Source organism: Ranitomeya imitator, chromosome 3 (assembly GCF_032444005.1).
Source record: "Ranitomeya imitator isolate aRanImi1 chromosome 3, aRanImi1.pri, whole genome shotgun sequence".
NCBI classification, from domain to species: Eukaryota; Metazoa; Chordata; class Amphibia; order Anura; family Dendrobatidae; genus Ranitomeya; species Ranitomeya imitator.
In genome coordinates, this window is record NC_091284.1 from 312,155,503 (window position 1) to 312,179,393 (window position 23,891).

A 23,891-nucleotide genomic window follows, 5' to 3' on the forward strand; every position below is an offset into this window, starting at 1 on the left:
GCCTGTTCAAGTTCAACCTCTCTCAACCAATAGACATTTTTTCACTAACTTATCTATATTGTCATTAATGCGTTGCGAACCTGGGAACCCAGTGCTGCAAAGCAACACTGCTAACCACTAAGCCATTGTCTTGTAGAAATGGAGATCAATGTCGGATGGACCCGCCGATATTGGTCGACAATGCAGGGTGATGCTGACCAGCCATCTTATGATCGGGGGAGATGTCAGTTGTGCATGTCTGATTTATTCGGACTCCCATGACAGCACCACAAAAGAGGGAATCCGCCCTTCAGCAACAGGAAACCTACAGATACAAAAGGGGGGCACCTCTCCCACGCATCAGTTGGTTTCCTGATCCTGATGGGACTGGTTCCTACAGATGCCTACAGGATAATAGGATCCCAGGCCCGGCCGTTCGACTCAGGTAGCAGGGGGTCTCCTTCCTCGACCACTGCGGCGATCCTGGAAGCGCCACAGTGGTCCTCGATGGATGGCACAGTAGTGAGCGAGTGGCAGAGAGCTAAGGTCTGGAGGATTGCTGTCTCCGTGAGTAGCCAATGCCGAGGTAACTATTCTCCTAGGCTCCCTGTGGCTCCAGCGGTGCGAGGTCTCTGTTTCCGAGGTCCGGTGGTGTTTTTTGGTTTGGAGGCGCGTGCGGCTCTCTTCCAGGCATTCCAGAGCGGCCTCTGGGGCACTCTGCGCCATCGGGGGTCGCCGGGTGACGTCGGGATGCTGGGCTGGCGTGTACTTCCGGGTCACCGGCGCCGGCTCCCTTCTGCACATGCGCGGAGGGTTTCTGATGCCGGAAACATGGTGGCCGCCAGCCGAAGGGAACGGAGCCCTGATCTCTCCTTCGCCTCATTGGGGGACACAGACCGTGGTGTATGCTGCTGCCAATAGGAGGCTGACACGAAGTGATACAAAAAAAGTTAGCTCCTCCCCTGCATCATATACCTTCCTGCTGGCTCTCAGCCAACCAGTTCTTGCTTAGTGTCTGATCCCTGCATCGTCCACGCTGCAATACCTGACCTGCAGCAGAACAGCACAGTCATCCGCGGCGGCTCTATGCCGGGACGCACACCAATTGTGAGTGGATCCAGTCAGCGATGGGCCCCTCCAGTGGGATATTAACATGCTGACAGGCAGCCACAGCTTCCCGGTGGCCCACCTCCCTAAGGTAACACTCCAGCCGGCTGCAAAAATTTAGCCCCTGACTTCGGCCAATGTGTAGGCCGCATCCTGAAAGTCGTGCCCGCACTATGGCACGCTAAGGCGGCTCCGCCCATCTTTTCTGGAGTTTTCTGTCTGGCCCAGAGCGTTCGCTTTTCTTGGCCCATTGCCCCTCTATTCTACCCCTGGTATTGCTCCCGCCGGCTGCATAAATTTAGGCCCCGGCTTGGGCCTATTCATGGAAGTCACGTTGCTCCGCCCACATCACGTCTGTGGCTCCACCCCCAAAATGGCTCCTCTTGCTCTCTGCAAGACTTTATCACCTCTGCATCTACCGCTGGCCATCTTGGTCCACCCGTCCGACAGGGCAATCATTTTTTTGCATTAAAGAGGCACAACGACACTTCAGCCGGGTAAGGAAGTACTGTTCTCTAACCTTCTGTGCTTACATGAATGACCTGTATTATTCCCCGGTCTTAATGGAGGCACATGACCAGTATTCCCTGGCCTTAAAGGCACATGACCAGTATTCCCTAGTCTTAGAGGCACATGACTAGTATTACCTGGTTTTAAAGGCACATGATCAAGATTCCCTGGTCTAAAAGGCACATAACCAGCATTTCCTGGTCTTAACCCCTTTACCCCCAAGGGTGGTTTGCACATTATGGACTGGGCCAATTTTTACAATTCTGACCACTGTCCCTTTATGAGGTTATAACTCTGGAACGCTTCAACGGATCCCGGTGATTCTGACACTGTTTTCTCGTGACATATTGTACTTCATGATAGTGGTACCATTTCTTTGATATTACCTGAGTTTATTTGTGAAAAACGGAAATTTGGCGAAAATTTTGAAAATGTTCCAACTTTTAATTTTTATGCCCATAAAACACAGAAATATGTCACACAAAATACTTAATAAATAACATTTCCCACATGTCTACTTTACATCAGCAGAATTTTGGAACCCAATTTTTTTTTTGTTAGGAAGTTCTAAGGGTTAAAAGTTGACCAGTGATTTCTCATTTTTACAACAAAATTTTACCCTTCAGGTGTTTCATAGGAGCAGAAGCAACGTGAAAGGAAAAAATGAACATTTATCTTTTTAGTCACAAAAATGATATTACAGCAACAATTTTTTTATTTTTCCAAAGGTAAAAGGAGAAAATGGACCACAAAAGATGTAGTCCAATTTGTCCTGTGTACGCCGATACCCTATATGTGGGGGGACACCACTGTTTGGGCGCATGGTAGGGCTCAAAAGGAGAGGAGCGCCGTTTGACTTTTTCAAGCTAAAATTAGCTGGAATTGAGATCGGACACCATATCGCGTTTGGCGAGCCCCTGATGTGCCTAAACAGTGGAAACCCCCGACAAGTGCTTCACAGAAGTTTATAACGCCCGGGTGTGAAAATAAAAAATCATATTTTTTCCACAAACATGATCGTTTAGTCCATAATTTTTAATTTTCACAAGGGTAACAGAAGAAATTGGACCACAAAAGTTGTAGTCCAATTTGTTCTGAGTACGCCGATACCCCATATGTAGGGGGAGCCACTGTTTGGGCGCATGGCAGGGCTCAGAAGGGAAGGAGCACCGTTTGACTTTTTCAAGCTAAAATTAGCTGGAATTGAGATCGGATGCCATGTCTCGTTTGGTGAGCCCCTGATGTGCCTAAACAGTGGAAACCCCCCCCCCCCCCACAAGTGACCCCATTTTGGAAACTAGACCCCCTAAGGAATTTATCTTGATGTGTGGTGAGAACTTTTAATGCCCGGGCGTGAAAATAAAAAATCCTGTTTTCTCTATCCCCATGATGGCACCACGGAGAGAGAGGGGTCCGCCCCCAGGGACAGGAAACCTACAGGTGAAAAAGGGCGTACCTCTCTGCCACATCAGTTGGTTTCCTGTCCCTGATGGGGAACCTACAGCACGTACCTGAGGATTCGTCGTGGGATTCCAGGGAGCTGGTCCGGTCGGTTCCTGACAAGGTGCGCCCTGTCTCGGCTGGATCCAGCAGGTTTTTCTCCCCCCTTTTTTCTCCGGCCCTGAAGCACCACCGCTGGGGTCGGCGGGCCCTATGGGTGAGTGTGGCGGGGGGGGGGGGGAGGCAGTGAAGGGGATCGAGCCTGCCTTCCCCAAAGAAGAAGAAAAAAAAAAGGGGGAGGAAGGAGGCAGGTGACGGCGGTCACCGATATAGCCTCTGTACCACTAATCGGTACATGGAGGTAGCGGCGGCTACGCTACCATTAGGGGACGCAGGAGCGCACTAAAGCGCACATGGCACCGCTAGACGCCGGCCGCCTAAACCGGAAGTACGGGGCGGCAGGACAGGGGCGGAACGCTAGAGCGCGCGCGCGGGCGTCCCCAATTATATCTTCCCTATGGGGCGCCCGTGCTCTGGACCGGAAGTAGCGCGCGCACATGCGCAGATCGCCGCTTCCATCGGCTGCAAATTTAAAAAGGAGCATTTCCAAGGGGGATATGTGGATCAAACCTCCTCTTTGCTAAAACGCAGCGTGGAGGCCACTATGAGTGACAAAGAGCAGCAAGATGCACAGGAGTGTGTACAACTGTCTCCTGAGCAAGTGCAGGTACAGCGGCATCCGCGCTCACAGCATCAGCGCAAGGGAAATGCTTCCTCTCAGCAGCGCAGCAGCAGTGGACGCTTAGGGTCACAACGCAGCCGGGTCTCTGAAAAAACTATGCGACCGGTGACGAATCCAGTGGATATAGTCCCGATGCCAGAGACGGTATCTCTTATTCACAAGGGGTGAGTGATCTACGTGAAAGTACTAATGTAATACATGGTTACTCTTTCTCCTAGGGAAGAAAATGTACAGGCAAATCAAAGCACAAAGCGATATGTCTAGAAGAGCTACCTTCCTCCTGGGAGAAAAAGCTATGCGGGTCTTGCATAGAGAAAACCATTCAGGAGGAATCCCCGGCGTTCGCATCAGACCTAAAATTGCTAATAAAAAAACAGGTGGAGAGTGCCCTCAAAGGCATTAAAGCTCCAAAGAAAAAACACAGATCAAGTCACAAGTCTCCTGAATCTAGTGTAGACGAGTCAGAAAGTGAAACATCTGATTCTAATGATTCGTCAACATCCGAGACCTCTTCGCTATCATCAGAAGGGGGACGCAGTTGCTTCCCCATCGAAGAGACAGACGCACTGGTAAAGGCCATCAGAACGACCATGGGTCTGGTAGACGAACGCCCTAAAAGAACAGCACAGGACATAATGTTCAGCGGATTGGAACAAAAGAAAAGAAGAGTATTCCCGATAAACGAGAAAATTCACTCTTTGATCAAAAAAGAATGGAAAAAAATGGATAAAAAAGTTCTCTTGACCCCCAAGAGAAAATACCCGTTTGATGACCCAGCCTGCTCATCCTGGAGCAAGGCACCCAAATTGGATGTGGCCATAGCAAAGGCCTCTAAAAAATTTGCCCTGCCCTTCGAGGACATGGGTACCCTAAAGGACCCAATGGACAAAAAAGCTGACACTTTCTTAAAAAACTCCTGGGAAGCAGCAGGAGGTGGTCTAAAACCAGCCATCGCAGCCACTTGTACGGCCCGCGCCTTAATGGTATGGCTCGAGCACTTGGATTCCCAATTAAAGGAAAGAGTCTCAAGAGAAACAATCCAGAAGTCGGTGTCCATGATGAAAGGGGCGGCAGCCTTTTTGGCAGACGCATCGGTGGATTCGGCCAGATTAGCAGCCAGGTCGGCCTCCTTCTCAAACGCCACAAGACGTGCCCTGTGGCTAAAGTGCTGGCCGGGGGACTTGCAAACGAAGACCAAATTATGCTCAATACCTTGCGAAGGTGAATTTCTGTTCGGGTCAACATTGGACGACATCCTTGACAAAGCTGGGGATAAGAAGAAATCTTTCCCCGGGTTTCCCAACCAGTCGTATAGGCGTTCCTTTCGGAACAGAAAATTCATGCGGAGAAGACCCCCAAAAGGGAATAAAGACGGATGGGAAGACAGAAGGAACAAAAACAGAGGCTTCTTGTTCAACAACCCCCCCCCCCCCCCCCCCGGGTAATAAAAAATCACAATGAAGGTACTCCCCGGGTCGGAGGGAGACTAGCCGAGTTTCTTCCAGCCTGGGAAAAAATTTCAAACAGTCCCTGGATTTTAGGTATAATACGAGAAGGTCTCGGACTCAAATTTCGTATCCCTCCCGGCAACTCCTTCATGATAGCGCCTCAGAAACAGTCACACGAACAGTCAGCTCTCCAGGAGGAAATTCTGAACTTAATCCAGAAAGGAGTATTGCAAGAAGTCCCATACCGGGAAAGAGGCACGGGCTTCTATTCTCCCCTCTTCCTCCGCAGGAAACCGGACGGATCGTACAGAGCGATCATAAATCTCAAAAAATTAAACAGTTTCCTAGAGATCCAACACTTCAAAATGGAGACAATAAAATCTTGCGTGAAAATACTCTTTCCCTTGTGTTTCATGACTGTTCTAGACTTACGAGACGCATATTACCATGTGCCCATCCACAGAGATCATCAAAAGTATCTCAGACTGGCAGTGAATATCCAGGGGGAAGTAAAACACTACCACAATTCCGAGCTCTCCCCTTCGGGATAGCCGTCGCTCCTCAGGTATTCACGAAAATGTCAGAAGTGATGGCCCACATACGGGAACAGAATGTCCTAATAGTTCCCTATCTGGACGACCTCCTCGTGGTAGGGACCTCATTCCAACATTCTAAACAACAGTTGGATCTGGTCATGGCTTCACTGTCGAGTCTAGGGTGGCTGCTAAACATACCCAAATCCAAAATAGTGCCATCCCAGGTACAGGAGTACTTAGGGATAGTCCTAGACTCGATCACGCAGAAGTGCTCCCTTCCTCAGGGAAAGATTCAAAAAAATGACACAGGCAGTGTTACAGTTGACGGTATCCCCAGTCACTACTCTGAGGAAATCAATGTCCCTGCTGGGCTCTATGACTGCCTGCATCCCGGCCGTGCAGTGGGCACAATGTCATTCCCGGGACCTACAATGGGAGACTTTAGATTCAGGCATATCTCTGCACGGAAATTTAGACGGGCAATTAAGTATCTCATCAAACACGATACACTCACTAGTATGGTGGGCAGACCCAGGGAATTTAACCAAGGGGGTTCCTTGGGCACTACCGACGGAGAAAATCCTAACGACGGATGCAAGCCCCTGGGGGTGGGGAGCACATATAGACGATCAAGTGGCACAGGGGAATTGGAGCAAAAGTCAAGAGCTAGCTTCTTCAAACATGAAAGAACTGTTAGCGGTAAAACTGGCCCTAACGCACTTTCTATATCTCCTTCACTCCCATCACGTAAAAGTCTTTTCGGACAACCAAGTAGTGGTTGCATATCTAAACCACCAAGGGGGCACCAGGTGTCGAGCATTGATGGAGGTAACCCAATCCATCTTCAACATAGCGGAACACAGTCTAAAGTCCTTGACAGCTCTCCACTTAAAGGGCTCAGAAAACCAAACTGCAGACTTCCTGAGCAGAACATGCTTAAAGCAGGGGGAGTGGGAGCTAAACCAGTCGGTCTTCAACCAAATCTTGAATCTCTGGGGTCTGCCAGAAATAGACCTATTCGCGAACAGTCAAAACCACAAAGTAAAAACATTCTGCTCAATCGATCCCCGGGGGAGCCCAGTAGCTCTAGACGCCCTAACAATTCCTTGGAACTATCACCTCGCCTACGCGTTCCCTCCGATATCGCTTATCCCCTTAATGTTGAGGAAAATTCGGGAGGAGGAAGCAACAGTGATAGTAATAGCGCCATTCTGGCCCCGCAGAATATGGTTTTCTTGGCTAAGAAAAATGTCCATATCAAGTCCATGTGTTCTACCAGACTCTCCAAAACTTCTATCCCAGGGCCCGGTATTTCACCCCAATGTAAAGAATCTACACATGACAGCCTGGCTTTTGAAAGGAGGCTTCTAAGGCAGAGGTCCCCAACTCCAGTCCTCAAGGCCCACCAACAGGTCATGTTTTCAGGATTTCCTTTGCATTGCACAGGTGATGCAATTATTACCTGGGCAAGAGTAAGGAAATCCTGAAAACATGACCTGTTGGTGGGCCTTGAGGACTGGAGTTGGGGACCTCTGTTCTAAGGGATAAAGGGTTCTCTCCCAATCTAGTGTCCACTCTATTACAGAGTAGAAAACTCGTAACCACTAAAATATATGGGAAAGTGTGGAAAAAATTCATGTCAGTGTCAGGCGCAGACCTGTCCGGGGACATCCCAATAGAGAAAATCCTTGAGTTCCTACAGAAAGGTTTGGAAAGAGGTTTGGCTACAAGCACTCTAAAGGTTCAGGTAGCAGCCTTGGGAGCACTGTATAATTATGATTTGGCCAAAAATCGGTGGGTCATGCGATTTATTAAAGCCTCAAGTAGGTCCAGGCCTATTCCCCTCCACAATTCTCCTCCGTGGGATCTAAACCTTGTATTAAATGCTCTAACCAAGCCTCCCTTTGAGCCCCTGGCAGAAGTTCCCTTAAAGATCTTATCTCTAAAAACCACACTCCTAGTGGCCCTAACCTCGGCTCGTCGTGTCAGCGATATACAAGCGTTATCTGCATGCCCACCCTTTACTCAGATACTCAAGGACAGAGTCATTCTTAAAACTGACCCGGCTTACCTCCCTAAAATAGCGTCACAATTTCACAGAACGCAAGAGATTTCTTTACCCTCCTTTTGTCCCAACCCTAAAAAAGAGGGGAAAAAAACACTGCATACCCTAGACGTAAAAAGATGTCTGGTCCAATATCTATCAGCCACTAGGGAGTGCAGGAAGGATAGGGCTCTGTTTGTCTGCTTCCAGGGTCCGCAGAAGGGACAAAAAGCATTGAAAGCCACGTTAGCGAGATGGATAAGAGACGCCATCGCCCTATCCTACTCATCCTGCGGGACAGCCATCCCGGAGAATATAAAGGCTCATTCGACCAGAGCAGTGGCATCATCCTGGGCGGAGAGAGCTGGCGCTTCAATACAACAGATATGTAGAGCTGCCACTTGGTCTTCCCAGTCTCCATTTTTCAAACATTACCGTTTAGACTTGACCTCCTCTGATCCTACCTTTGGGCGAAGGGTTCTAGAGGCAGTGGTCCCTCCCTAAGAGTTCTATCTATGCAAATCTCTCCGTGGTGCCATCATGGGGATAGAGAAAATAGTAGTTATTTACCGATAACGGTATTTCTCTGATCCCATGATGGCACCCGTATATTCCCTCCCTTTTCACACACAGGTGTGCACTTTGTAATGTACTAGTAATTAATTTTAGTCACGGTGCCTCTGTTAAGTTAAATAGATTAAGTTTAATTTGTGCAAATATTGAGTTGCAGCTGAAGTTCTGTATAAGGCTCTGTGATCCAACTGATGTGGGAGAGAGGTACGCCCTTTTTCACCTGTAGGTTTCCTGTCCCTGGGGGCGGACCCCTCTCTCTCCGTGGTGCCATCATGGGATCAGAGAAATACCGTTATCGGTAAGTAACTACCATTTTTTCCCACAAAAATGATCTTTTAGTCCCCAATTTTTAATTTTCCCAAGGGTAACAGGAGAAATTGAACCCCAAAAGTTGTTGTCCAATTTGTCCTGAGTACGCTGATACCCCACATGTGGGAAAAAATACTGTTTGGGCACACGTCGGGGCTCGGAAGGGAAGTGGTGACGTTTTGGAAAGCAGACTTTGATGGAATGGTCTGCAGGCGTCATGTTCCATTTGCAGAGCCCCTGATGTGCCTAAACAGTAAAAAAAAAAACAACCCACAAGTGACATTTTGTAAACTAGACCCCCAATGAACTTACATAGATGTGCCCCCTTTTTGGAACTAATCTACTGTTTCCTGTAAAGTAAATTAGTAGTGCATGGAGGTGTGGTACAATTTGAAGCAATCCTTCATACACAGGCCAGGTTTTTCGGGGCAGGTGTCGCATTGATAAATGGTGGCCTTGCGTATTCCCCTTTTGTAACACACTCTGCACCTTTTTTGCGACTTACCTCTTTTTCCAGTTTGCGGGACCTCCCCCGGGAAATGCTGACCTGGTACGATACGAGCATCTTCAGTTCCGGAAATACTGGGGCCTGCGCCTTCCCTCGTGCCAAATATCAGGGCCTTAACCACTACCTCCTGGAACTGAAGGTACGACGTGTCGGTGTGGCGTGCACATCGTGACAGCAGGAAAGCGTTGAGCATTGCCATTTGTACGATGTACACGGATAGCTTTTTGTACCACACCTTGACCTTTCTCAAAGCACTGTACGGTTGGAGGAGTTGATCAGAGAGATCAACGCCCCCCATGTTTTTGTTGTACCCCAGTACACAGTCAGGTTTGCTGACCTGTGTAGAGGTACCGAGCACAGTGCTGAGGGCACTGCCATCACCGTGTATGGTGGTCAAGAGAAGGACATCCCTCTTGTACTTGACCACCAGCAGGTGGTCGCTACATTGGGCTCTGCTGTTGCCCCTTCTGAGCATCTGCCCAAGTAGCGTTTTCGGGAGGCCTCTCTGATTTTTGCGGACAGTACCGCAGGCTGCGGTACCTCACGCAGAGAGGGATTTGTAGAGTGGGATGCTGGAATAAAAGTTATCGGTGTAGAGGTGATAACCTTTATCCAGCAGTGGGTGCACCAAATCCCACACAATTTTCCCACTCACTCACAGGACAGGGGGACACTCGGGGGGTTCAATCCTGGTGTCCTTCCCTAGAAAAAAGACAATGCCTTATTCATATCTTTCCAGGGTGCTAGATAGGGTTTTAGGGTTTCAAAAACTACATTAGCAAGATGGATTAGGGAGGCTATCTCTCTAGCTTATACAGTAGGTGGTGGTCCGACTCCACAGAACTGAAGGGCGTATTCTACCCAGGCCATGGCAACCTCTTGGACAGAAAGATCTGGAGTTTCCATCGACCAGATATGTAAGGCGGCTACGTGGTCATCCCCTTGCACCTTTTTTAACCACTATAGGCTAGACATAGGTGCTTCCTCTGAGCTCACCTTTGGGTTAAGGGTGCTGCAAGCTGTAGTCCCTCCCTAAGCTAGTTTTACATCTCTGTAATTCTCTCGTGGTGCTGTCATGGGGGTCGGTATAAAGCATTAAGTTACTTACCGGTAATGACATTTTTCGCAGGCCCATGACAGCACCCTAAGTTTCCTCCCTTAAAGTATGGGTGCGCACTTCTTCCACTTATAAGTTTTCACATAGGTGAATTGTTAAAGTTGTACATATTTTATGTGCCATTAACCATGGAGGTCCTCAAGCTCTGTAATCTAACTGATTTGTGGGAGAGGTGCCGCCCTTTTGTATCTGTAGGTTTCCTGTTACTTAAGGGCGAATCCCCTCTCTCGTGCGGTCATGGGCCCCCTGGAAAATGCTGTTACCGGTAAGTAACTTGATGCTTTCAGCCTGCCGAGTGCATTGTTTTCCATGAGAAAAGCCGCCGCCAGTCGACATGTCAGTTGGCACTTTATAATAAGGAACACAGGAGCTGAGCGAGTGCTATTGTGCATGGCAAAATCGGCTGAGATGGCTGTCGGCCAAAGCATTGTACAGCTGACAGCAAATTAATGTTTATTTTCCATCTTAAAGATCTAAAAACACTGAAGCAGCAAACCATTGAAAACCAAAATTTGTCAGTTTCAACACTTGGCTACAACAGTACACTGAAAGCTGTCAGTGAGTAGTGTGGGCAGGGTTAAACAGCTCAGCATTCAGAGAACTGTGATTTTATCAAAATGACAGCATGCAAACCAGTAATTAACATATAGCTGAAATCAGGATCTCTGTTATATCATGCTGCTCTCAGATGGAGAACAGAAACCTGATATTTCCTTTTAAGCCGTGTAGTTTAAAAAATGGGGTTACTTTTTAGGGGAATCTCCATTGTTTTTCCATGCTAGGGGCTCTTCAAATTCGACACGGCATTCTTAATTTATGCCATCCAAAATTGTGCCCCAAAAGTCAAGAGTACTCCTTCCTTTCAGAGCCCTGCAATGTGGCCAAATTGTAGTTTCCAACCACATCTTGAGTATTGTTGAACTGAGGAGAAATTTCACAACAAATTGTGGGGTCCATTTTCTTGTTAGACTTGCAAAAAATGAAAACTTAGAGACTAAAATAAAATTCATGGAAAATACATTTTTTTTTCCATTTCACTTTAAATTCATTCTTGTGAAGTACCTAAAGGTTGTGGTTTTGAAAACCTGAACTTGAAATATGGGCTTTTGAGTGGGGGGTTTCTGACATATTGCCTCTCCAATATCACTTCAAAAGTGAGTGGTCTCTGAAAGAATCAGGTTTGTGAAAGTTGTTGAAAATGAAGAATTAAACTGTTCTAACATTCTAACAAAAAAAGTATAAGAAAATGATGTTGACAAAGTATATATACAGCTCTGACAAAAATTAAGAGACCACATCAAAATTTTCAGTTTGTCTGAGCTTTCTCTTTATAGGTATATTTTTGAATAAAATGTAAATTCTTTTATTCTCTAAACTACTGACAACATATCTCCGAAGTTCCAAGCAATACATTTTGTATTTATTTTCTGTAAATGAGAAATGTTCAATTTAACAAAAAATGCATTGCTTGCAGACCTCAAATAATGCAAAAAAAAAAAAAAACAAGTTCATAATCATTTAGAAACAATAATACTAATGTTTTAACTCAGGAAGAGTTCAGAAATCAATATTTTGCAGAACAATCATGACTTTTAATCACAGCTTTAATGCATCTTTGCATGCTTTCCACCAGTCTTTCACACTACTGGAGGCAACATGACGCTCACTGTATCCCTCTACTAGTAAAGCCAGACTTGAGCCCTTCTTTTCCTCACTCAAGACTTTTCTTTTCAACTCCTTTGGCATGGTTAAAAGTTTTTTTTTTCATTCCTATTACTTTTGGAATATTACTAGCACTTGTTTTGCCATCCAGCTTGTCCTATTGCAAGAGGATTGTAAACACCACAGCAGTGTTTTTTTGTACTTTCCTTCGTTAAATAAGATTTGGTTCAGGTGATCAGAAGCACATTAACCCCTTAATCCCATATGACGTACTATCCCGTCGAGGTGGGGTGGCCTTTAATTCCCACCGACGGGATAGTACGTCATAGGCGATCGGCCGCTCTCCCGGGGGGAGCGCGGCCGATCGCGGCCGGGTGTCAGCTGACTATCGCAGCTGACATCCGGCACTATGTGCCAGGAGCGGTCACGGACCGCCCCCGGCACATTAACCGCTGGCACACAGCGATCAAACATGATCGCGATGTGCCGGCGGTACAGGAAAGCATCGCGCAGGGAGGGGGCTCCCTGCATGCTTCCCTGAGGCGATCGGTACAAGGTGATGTGTTCTCCTTGTACCGAGGTCTTCTCCCTGCAGTCCCCGGATCCAAAATGGCCGCAGGGCTGCATCCGGGTCGTGCAGGGAGTTCTTCCGGGTCAGGAGCAGGCTGCAGCTGCAGCTCTGTAAGATTGCAGCGATGAGTGAGATCGCCGATCTTACAGAGTGCTGTGCAAACTGTGAAATCGGCGATCTGTGATCTCTTCCCCCTGGGACAAAGTAAAAAAGTAAAAAAAAAAAAAATTTCCACATGTGTAAAAAAAAAAAAAAAAAACTAAATAAATAAATAAAAAAAATATTATTCCCATAAATACATCTCTTTATCTAAAAAAAAAAAAAACCAATAAAAGTACACATATTTAGTATCGCCGCATCCGTAACGACCCATCCTATAAAACTGTCCCACTAGTTGACCCCTTCAGTGAACACCGTAAGAAAAAAAAAAAACGAGCCAAAAAACAACGCTTTATCATACCGCCGAACAAAAAGTGGAATAACACGCGATCAAAAAGACGGATGTAAATAACCATGGTACTGCTGAAAGCGTCATCTTGTCCCGCAAAAAACGAGCTGCCATACAGCGTCATCAGCAAAAAAATAAAAAAGTTATAGTCCTGAGAATAAAGCGATGCAAAAATAATTATTTTTTCTATAAAATAGCTTTTATCGTATAAAAGCGCCAAAACATAAAAAAATGATATAAATGAGGTATCGCTGTAATCGTACTGACCCGACGAATAAAACTGCTTTATCAATTTTGCCAAACGCGAAACGGTATAAACGCCTCCCCCAAAAGAAATTCATGAATAGCTGGTTTTTGGTCATTCTGCTCACAAAAATCGGAATAAAAAATGATCAAAAACTGTCACGTGTCCAAAAATGTTACCAATAAAAACGTCAACTCGTCCCGCAAAAAACAAGACCTTAGATGACTCTGTGGACTCAAATATGGAAAAATTATAGGTCTCAAAATGTGGAGACGCAAAAACTTTTTTGCTATAAAAAAGCGTCTTTCAGTGTGTGACAGCTGCCAATCATAAAAATCCGATATAAAAAACGCTGTAAAAGTAAATCAAACCCCCCTTCATCACCCCCTTAGTTAGGGAAAAATAATAAAATTAAAAAAATGTATTTATTTCCATTTTCCCATCAGGGCTACGGTTAGGGCTAGGGTTGGGGCTAGGGTTGGGGCTGGGGTTGGGGCTGGGGCTAGGTTTAGGGTTGGGGCTAGGGTTGGGGCTAGGGTTAGGGCTAAGGTTGGGGTTAGGGTTTGGAGCTAAAGTTAGGGTTAGGGTTGGGGCTAAAGTTAGGGTTAGGGTTGGGGCTAAAGTTAGGGTTGAGGCTAAAGTTAGGGTTAGAGTTTGGATTATATTTACGGTTGGGATTAGAGTTAGGGGTGTGTCAGGGTTAGGGGTGTGGTTAGGGTTACCGTTGGGATTATGGTTAGAGGTGTTGTTGGATTAGGGTTTCAGGTAGAATTGGGGAGTTTCCACTGTTCAGGCACATCAGGGGCTCTCCAAACGCGACATGGCGTCCGATCTCAATTCCAGCCAATTCTGCGTTGAAAAAGTAAAACAGTGCTCCTTCCCTTCCGAGCTCTCCGGTGCGCCCAAACATAGGTTTACCCCAACATATGGGGTATCAGCGTACTCAGGACAAATTTAACAACAACTTTTGGGGTCCAAGTTCTCTTGTTATCCTTGGGAAAATAAAAATGTGGGGGGCTAAAAATAATTTTTGTGGGAAAAATACGATTTTTTTATTTTCGCGGCTCTGCGTTGTAAACTGCAGTGAAACACTTGGGGGTTCAAAGTTCTCACAACACATCTAGATAAGTTCCTTGGGGGGTCTAGTTTCCAATATGGGGTCACTTGTGGGGGGTTTCTACTGTTTGGGTACATCAGGGGCTCTGCAAATGCAACGTGACGCCTGCAGACCAATCCATCTAAGTCTGTATTCCAAATGGCGCTCCTTCCCTTCCGAGCTCTGCAATGCGCCCAATAAGTGGTTCTCCCCCCCCCCCCCACATAAGGGGTATCGGCGTACTAAGGACAAATTGGACAACAACTTTTGGGGTCCAATTTATCTTGTTACCCTTGTAAAAATACAAAACTTGGGGCTGAAAAATCATTTTTGTGAAAATAAAAAAAAAAATTATTTTCACGGCTCTGCGTTATAAACTGTAGTGAAACACTTGGGGGTTCAAAGTTCTCACAACACATCTAGATAAGTTTCTTGGGGGGTCTAGTTTCCAATATGGGGTCACTTGTAGGGGGTTTCTACTGTATGGGTACATCAGGGGCTCTGCAAATGTAACGTGACGCCTGCAGACCAATCCATCGAAGTCTGTATTCCAAATGGCGCTCCTTCCCTTCCGAGCTCTGCCATGCGCCCAAACAGTGCTTCCCCCCCCACATATGGGGTATCAGCGTACTCAGGACAAATTGGACAACAACTTTTGGGGTCCAATTTATCCTGTTACCCTTGTGAAAATACAAAACTGGGGACTAAAAAATCATTTTTGTGAAAAAAAAAAAAGAATTTTTATTTTCACGGCTCTGCGTTCTAAACTGTAGTGGAACACTTGGGGGCTCAAAGCTCTCAAAACACATCTAGATAAGTTCCTTAGGGGGTCTACTTTCCAAAATGGTGTCACTTGTGGGGGGTTTCAATGTTTAGGCACATCAGGGGCTCTCCAAATGCAACATGGCGTCCCATCTCAATTCCAGTCAATTTTGCATTGAAAAGTCAAATGGCGCTCCTTTCCTTCCGAGCTCTCCCACGCGCCCAAACAATGGTATACTCCCACATATGGGGTACCAGCGTACTCAGGACAAATTGCACAACAACTTTTGTGGTCTAATTTCTTCTCTTACCCTTGGGAAAATTAAAAATTGGGGGCAAAAAGATCATTTTTGTGAAAAAATATGATTTTTTATTTTTACGGCTCTGCATTATAAACTTCTCTGAAGCACTTGGTTGGTCAAAGTGCTCACCACACATCTAGATGAGTTCCTCAAGGGGTCTACTTTCCAAAATGGTGTCACTTGTGGGGGGTTTCAATGTTTAGGCACATCAGGGGCTCTCCAAATGCAACATGGCGTCCCATCTCAATTCCTGTCAATTTTGCATTGAAAAGTCAAATGGCGCTCCTTTCCTTCCGAGCTCTGCCATGCGCCCAAACAGTGGTTTATCCCCACATATGGGGTATCAACGTACTCAGGACAAATTGTACAACAACTTTCGGGGTCCATTTTCTCCTGTTACCCTTGGTAAAATAAAACAAATTGGAGCTGAAATAAATTTTGTGTGAAAAAAAAGTTAAATGTTAATTTTTATTTAAACATTCCAAAAATTCCTGTAAAACACCTGAAGGGTTAATAAACTTCTTGAATGTAGTTTTGAGCACCTTGAGGGGTGCAGTCTTTAGAATGGTGTCACACTTGGGTATTTTCTATCATATAGACCCCTCAAAATGACTTCAAATGAGATGTGGTCCCTAAAAAAAAAATGGTGTTGTAAAAATGAGAAATTGCTGGTCAACTTTTAACCCTTATAACTCCCTAACAAAAAAAAAATTTTGGTTCCAAAATTGTGCTGATGTAAAGTAGACATGTGGGAAATGTTAAATATTAAGTATTTTGCATGACATATCTCTGTGATTTAAGGGTATAAGAATTCAAAGTTGGAAAATTGCAAAATTTTAAAAATTTTTGCCAAATTTCCGTTTTTTTCTCAAATAAACGCAAGTTATATCGAATAAATTTTACCACTAACATGAAGTACAATATGTCACGAGAAAACAATGTCAGAATCACTGGGATCCGTTGAAGCGTTCCAGAGTTATAATTTCATAAAGGGACAGTGGTCAGAATTGTAAAAATTGGCCCGTCATTAACGTGCAAACCACCCTCGGGGCTTAAGGGGTTAAGTAGAATGAGGTCTACTCTGGTTGGAATTCAACTGACACTGGAATGGAACGGCTATCAGACTTGTAGAGAAGCTGATTTTTTTAAAACTGTGCAGTGATCTCTTAATTTTTGCCAGAGCTCTATATATGGTAGCTATTATGAGTATGGTGAAAATCTGTATCAGGAACATAAAAAATGAAAGTTTGAAAATTGCAAAGTGTTGTGCATTTTCATAAAATGTCATATATTTTCATAAATAAACACAAATTATATTGACGGAAATTTTAACTCTGAACATAATGTGTCATGAAAAACTCTCAATCACAAGTGTATGTAGAAGTATTCCAATGTTATTACATAAAGTGACACAGAATTGAAAAATGTGTCCTGCTCATGAAGGGGTTAAAAAGTGGAAAGGGTTTTTTTTCACATGTTTTGAGCTTTTTCTACTATATAAAACCAAAATAAAATCAATATGTTGATTTATCACATTAAAGCCCCAGTTCAGCTGCAAATAAACACACATTTTTGTTAAAGAATTAAATGTAAAAAAAAAGTGACATTTAGCTGTAAAACATTCAAGCTTTAGTCCAGAAAGGGTTTCGATTTTCTGCACAGGACATATGATGAACAAGCTGCGGATTGACAGTGAGTCCCACTGACCCATTACTGTCGCCTACCCCCTTAATTTTAAACCTACCTTGTACTGATTTGACGTGATTTGCTTGTATTCCTGCAGTTTCATGATGTCCTCCCAAGATCTATGCCTTCCATTCCATCAGAAGAGCACGATATCAGGCTTGAATCTGCAAGAAATAGGTCAGAAAGCAGAGAGCGCCACAAGGTGCCAACATCTGTGAAGGAGGTTTGTTTTGTTTGTTTTTTTCAATAGATTTGTCAGTTATGGATGTTTAGGTCTGTGTTTTGTTTTTTGTTTTTTTAGATAGTACAATTTAATTTTAATCTTATGTATACTTGCAAAGTAGCCTGCCTAATTTGTATGGGAGACAGTATGTGAAATTGGAGACATGTAAGAAAAATTTCAAAGAATGGATTAAGAAAGACAGAGCTTTCTGCTATAATGTTGGTTACATATTTAACCCCTTAGCGACCGCTGATACGCCTTTTAACGGCGGCCGCTAAGGGTACTTAAACCACAGCGCCTGTGGAAAAAGTAAATAGAGACCCCAAAGAGCATGATCGGGGTCGGTTTTACCGACCCCTGTTTTGCGATCGCCGGTAATTAACTGTTTACCGGCGACCGCAAAAAAAAAAAAAGCTAAGTGTAATTCTCTGTCCTCTGATGTGATCGCACATCAGAGGACAGAGAAATAGGGGGATTCGGGGACCCTATTATACTTACCGGTGTCCCTGGGTCCTCCTGCTGCTCCTCCTGGCCGCCGGCGTCTTCTGGGGAAAAGAAAATGGCGGGCGCATGCGCAGTGCGCCCGCCATCTGTCTCCATCTGCCGGCCGGCAGGGGAAGAGCAGTTGGGGCTAAAATTAGGGGTAGGGTTAGGGCTAGGGTTAGGGCTAAATTTAGGGTTAGGGTTGGGGCTAAATTTAGGGTTAGGGTTGGGGCTAAATTTAGAGTTAGGGTTGGCGCTAAATTTAGGGTTAGGCTTCTTTCACACTTACGTCGGTACGGGGCCGTCGCAATGCATCGGCCCGACATACCGACGCACGTTGTGAAAATTGTGCACAACGTGGGCAGCGGATGTAGTTTTTCAACGCATCCGCTGCCCAATCTATGTCCTGGGGAGGAGGGGGCGGAGTTACGGCCACGCATGCGCGGTCAGAAATGGCGGATGCGACGTACAAAAAAACGTTACATTGAACTTTTTTTTGTGCTGACGGTCCGCCAAAACACTGATCCAGTGCACGACGGACGCGACGTGTGGCCATCCATCACGATTCGTCGGCAATACAAGTCTATGGGCAAAAAACGCATCCTCCGGGCACATTTGCAGGATCCGTTTCTTGTCCAAAACGACGGATTGTGACGGATGCCAAACGACGCAAGTGTGAAAGTAGCCTTAGGGTTAGGGTTGGGTCTAAAGTTAGGGTTAGAGTTGGGATTAGGGTTAGGGTTTGGATTAGGGTTGGTATTTGGGTTAGGGTTGGCATTAGGGTTAAGGTTAGGGTTGTGATTAGGGGTGTATTGGGATTAGGGTTAGGTTTGAGGTTAGGGTTGAGATTAGGATTAGGGGTGTGTTGGATTTAGGGTTTTGATTAGGGTTATGGTTAGGGTTGACGTTAGGGTTGTTTTGGGGTAAGGGTTGTGATTATGGTTAGGGTTAGTGATTAGGATTATGGATCAGATTGGGATTAGGGTTAGGGGTGTGTTGGGGTTAGGGTTGGAGCTAGAATTGGGGGGTTTCCACTGTTTAGGTACATCAGGGGGTCTCCAAACACAGCAGCCAATTTTGCGCTCAAAAAGTCAAATGGTGCTCCCTCCCTTCTGAGCTCTGCCGTGCGCCCAAACAGTGGGTTACCCCCACATATGGGGCATCAGCATACTCGGGATAAATTGGACAACAACTTCTGGGGTCCAATTTCTCCTGTTACCCTTGTGAAAATAAAAACTTGGGGGCTACAATATCTTTTTTGTGAAAAAAAAATATATATTTTATTTTCACGACTCTGCATTCTAAACTTCTGTGAAGCACTTGGGCATTCAAAGTTCTCACCACACATCTAGATAAGTTCCTTGGGGGGTCTAGTTTCCAAAATGCGGTCACTTGTGGGGGGTTACTACAGTTTAGGTACATCAGGGGCTCTGCAATCGCAACATAATGCCCAAAGACCATTCTATCAAAGTCTGCATTCCAAAACGGCGCTCCTTCCTTCCGAGCTCTGCCGTGCACCCAAACAGTGGTTTACCCCCACATATGGGGTACCAGCATACTCAGCACAAATTGGACAACAACTTTTGGGGTCCAATTTCTCTTGTTACCCTTGTGAAAATAAAAACTTGGGGGCTAAAAAATCTTTTTTGTGGAAAATAAAATATTTTTTATTTTCACGACTCTGCATTATAAACTTCTGTGAAGCACTTGGGCATTCAAAGTTCTCACCACACATCTAGATAAGTTCCATGGGGGGTCTAGTTTCCAAAATGGGGTCACTTGTGGGGGATTTCTACTGTTTAGGCACATCAGGGGCTCTCCAAACGCGACATGGCGTCTGATCTCAATTCCAGCAAATTCTACATTGAAAAAGTAAAACGGCACTCTTTCTCTTCCAAGCTCTGCGGTGCGCCCAAACAGTCGTTTACCCCCACATATTGGGTATCGATGTACTCAGGAGAAATTGCACAACAACTTTAGTGGTCTAATTTCTCCTGTTACCCTTGTGAAAATAAAAATTTGTGGGCAAAAATATCATTTTTGTAGAAAAAATGCGATTTTTTTTTTTTTTTTTTTTTTTTTTCACGGCTTTACGTTATAAACTTCTGTGAAGCACTTGGGGGTTCAAAGTGCTCACCACACATCTACATAAGTTCCTTAAGGAGTCTAGTTTCCAAAATGGTGTCACTTGTGGGGAGTTTCCACTGTTTAGGTACATCAGGGGCTCTCTAAACGTGACATGGCGTCCGATCTCAATTCCAGCCAATTCTGCATTGTAAAAGTCAAACGGCACTCCTTCTCTTCTAAGTTCTGCGGTGCGCCCAAAAAGTGGTTTACCCCCACATATGGGGTATTGGCGTATTCAGGAGAAATTGCATAACAAAATTTATGGTTACATTTCTGTTTTTACACTTGTGAAAATAAAAAAATGGTTCTGAATTAAGATGTTTGCAAAAAAAAGTTAAATGTTCATTTTCTCTTCGCCACGACAGCACCCACTTGAGAGAGGGGATCCGCCCCTAGGAACAGGAAACCCTATGGAGAGAATAAAAGGGGCGGTCCCCCTCGCTCCCACAGTTGGTTTCCTGTTCCTACGGGAGACACCTGGAGAGAAGAGGATTCCCAGCCTGGATGCCGCTTGCGCAGTTTACCTTATAGGGACGGCAAGGGCTCCAGAGCTGGAAGCGGCGTCGGGGGTTCTATGGCAGCTTCCCCCCTCTGCCGGCAGGTACCGTGAGGCCAGGATCGGGGAGTCGCCTGGCTCACGGAAGAATCATCCAGCGCACCTGCAGGGACCGGACCGCTGGGTAAGACCCTGTGTCGCCATCTTCGGGAGGCGCACAGGCAGCGTGTGGCCCATGGTTTCTCCCCCGGAAGTATTGCTACAACTTCCGGGGTGACGTAGGAGGAGGACGGCGCCTGCGCGATTGCTGGGTGGAGGCGCAGGCGCGCACAGCAGAGCCGCAACCCAGATGTAGTGGTCACTTCCGGGTGTGGCAGGAAGAAGATGGCGGCCCCCAGCTACAAAAGGACGCCGGCGCTGATACCCGGCGTCCATCATGGCATCTCCCCAGGACACAGCGTTGCCTTCAGCTGAAGTCACCGCTATTACTCCTGGAAGCCGGACTAGCAGCAGCCGCAGATCATCCTCCAAGAGCACCTGGGAAAAAAGATCGGACCGGTCAGCTCCTCCATCTGTGCCTCCGTCTCCTCCTCTCCAGCCGGTATTATGACTACAGCTTCAGGGGTGAGTGTTTGTCTACCCTATTTAAGCTGATTACAGTCCCCTCTTTTATCTAATTTCCTAGGTTAAAAGAACAGGGAAATCTAAACATAAGCAATGTGCCTTATGCTCTCAGCCGCTCCCGGACACCTATTTAAAAAAGTTGTGCCATTCATGCATCGAATCCACCTTACGTGAGGAGTCTTCTGTAAGGTCGGAAGATATACGTAGCATGATTAGAGAGGAATTACGAGCCTTTCGAAGCTCGGATAAAGTTCCTGAGAGTAGGAAAAAATATAGTTCTCCTAGATCTGAACAGTCATCTGAGGTGGAGGATAAGGATTCGGACGATTCCCAAGAGGTTATATCCTCGGAAGGTGAACAGGATACATGTTTCCCTACAGACAGTATTGACAATCTAGTTAGATCAATACGTAATACTATGGGTATGGAAGATACTATAACCCCCAAGACACCACAGGACGTGATGTTTGCCGGCCTGTCTGAGAAAAAGAGACCTTCCTTTCCTGTTATCCCAGCGATAAAGGACTTGGTCAAAAAGGAGTGGGAAAGCCAGGGGCAAAAAGGGTTGCCGTCTTCCTCAAAACGTCGCTATCCCTTTAACGATGATGATTTCTCCAAATGGTCGAAAGCCCCAAAAGTGGATGTGGCGGTGGCATCCACTTCTAGGAAATCTCTACTACCTGTAGAAGATTCTGGATCCTTGCAAGACCCACTTGATCGGAAAGCGGATTCCCTTTTAAAAAGAACTTGGGATTCTTGTACAGGAGCTTTAAAACCAGCTATCTCAGCCACATGTACGGCAAGGTCCATGTTGGTCTGGTTGAATGACCTTGAAGAAGGCTTGAAAGGTGGCCTTTCCCCAATAAAATCATATCATCTATTCCGTTGATTAAAGGAGCTACAGCCTTTCTAGCTGATGCTTCAGCTGATTCCATCCGGTTGGCAGCCAAATCAGCAGGTCTGACCAATGCGGCTCGCCGCGCCTTGTGGTTAATAGGGTGGAAAGGAGATCCACAAACGAAATCAAAGTTATGTGGTCTACCATGCCAAGGTGAGTACCTATTTGGTACTCAGTTAGATGAAATCCTTACCAAAGCGGGTGAGAGGAAGAAAGGGTTCCCCAATAACACTTACCTTCCATCCTATAGGAGAGCGTTCCGAAAGCCCATGTTCAATAGAAGACGGGACTATAAAAACCAGGACCGTTGGGCAAATAAAGACTTTAAACAAAAAGGAGCCTTCTTCGGAAAACGCCCTTTCAAACCTGAAGATAAACCCCGTTAGGAAAGATCTACCCGTTGGTGGTAGGTTGTCCTTCTTCTCCATACAGTGGCTGACAATAACCTCTAATCCATGGGCAACTAGCCTCATTACCACGGGCCTAAAATTAAAATTTTCCCAAGTCCCCCCGGACTCATTTTGTCTGACTTCCTTAAAGACACCATCACAACAAGAAGCCTTGGAACAGGAAATAATAACTCTCCTGTCCAAAGGAGTTTTGGTGGAAGTCCCCTGTCATCAAAAGGGAAGGGGATTTTATTCCCCTTTATTTTTGATTTCAAAACCTGACGGGTCATATAGAACAATAATTAACCTTAAGAGGCTAAACGTCTTCTTAGAGAATCAAACTTTTAAAATGGAATCTATTCGGTCAACTATTAAGCTTCTATTTCCCCATTGCTTCATGGTTGTTCTTGACCTTAAAGATGCATATTATCATCTTCCAATCTTCAGTGAACATCAAAAATATCTACGGGTGGCAGTTATGGTCAAAGGTCAGGTTCGGCACTATCAATACACAGCAATGCCCTTTGGTCTATCAATAGCCCCTAGAGTTTTCACAAAACTAATGTCAGAGGTAATGTCATATTTGAGGTTAAAAGACACCCTCATAATACCATATTTAGACGACCTATTGATAGTCGGGAACTCTCTTTTTCAATGTCATCAACATTTAGCTGATTCAATTTCGTCCCTACAGGGGTTAGGGTGGTTAGTAAATTGGGAAAAATCAAGATTGTCCCCCACAACTAGGCAAAAATTTTTAGGAATTATTCTAGATTCTGCAAATCAAATGTGCTTTCTTCCTGAGTCAAAACAAATAACAATCATAAACAAAGTACAATCAGTGATTAACCACCCTCTAATTTCCCTAAGAGAAGGTATGTCCCTTCTTGGTTCATTCACTTCCTGTATTCCAGCTGTTCCGTGGGCCCAATTCCATAGCAGGAGATTACAATATACAATTCTTCGTGAGGAAGAAAGATTACATGGCCGACTGGATAGTCGTATTCCCTTGCCATCAGATGTAATACAATCTCTCACTTGGTGGTTGAATCCGGATCATTTTACCAGTGGGGTTCCCTGGGTGGTTAAACCATCAAAAACCATCTTCACTGATGCCAGTCCTAGTGGTTGGGGAGCACACTTAGAAGATCAAATAGTGCAAGGTCTGTGGTCTCCTAGAGAATCGGATGATTCTTCTAATAAGAAAGAACTAAAAGCTATCTATCATGCCGTATCTGAATTTCTTCCGCAGCTACACGGAACGCATACAAGAGTCTTTTCAGACAACATGACAGCGGTAGCATACATAAACCACCAAGGAGGAACAAGATCGGAAGCACTCATGTCTATAGCCAACGACATTCTAGCCATAGCAGAGGAGCATCTTCTGTCCCTGTCAGCACTGCATGTGAGGGGAATCGACAATTCGAGAGCAGATTTCCTCAGTCGCCACACTCTCCACCAAGGAGAATAAGTTCTAAGTCGTCGTATCTTTTGCATGATAGTAAAAAAATGGGGCACTCCCGAGATAGATCTCTTTGCGACAAGACAAAACAGGCAAGTCAAA

General features: G+C 45.5%; 1 protein-coding gene across 8 annotated transcripts in view; it reads left to right on the top strand.

Moving 5' to 3' along the window:
• Nucleotides 1-23,891, top strand: part of ANKS1A (ankyrin repeat and sterile alpha motif domain containing 1A) — a 322,349-nt gene that overhangs the window by 212,269 nt on the left and 86,189 nt on the right. For all 8 annotated transcript variants that reach the window (XM_069756609.1, XM_069756607.1, XM_069756606.1 and 5 more), the window contains one exon: nucleotides 17,182-17,307. In XM_069756609.1, coding sequence (XP_069612710.1) covers nucleotides 17,182-17,307 — 126 coding nt within the window. The remainder of the gene's footprint in view (nucleotides 1-17,181; nucleotides 17,308-23,891) is intronic.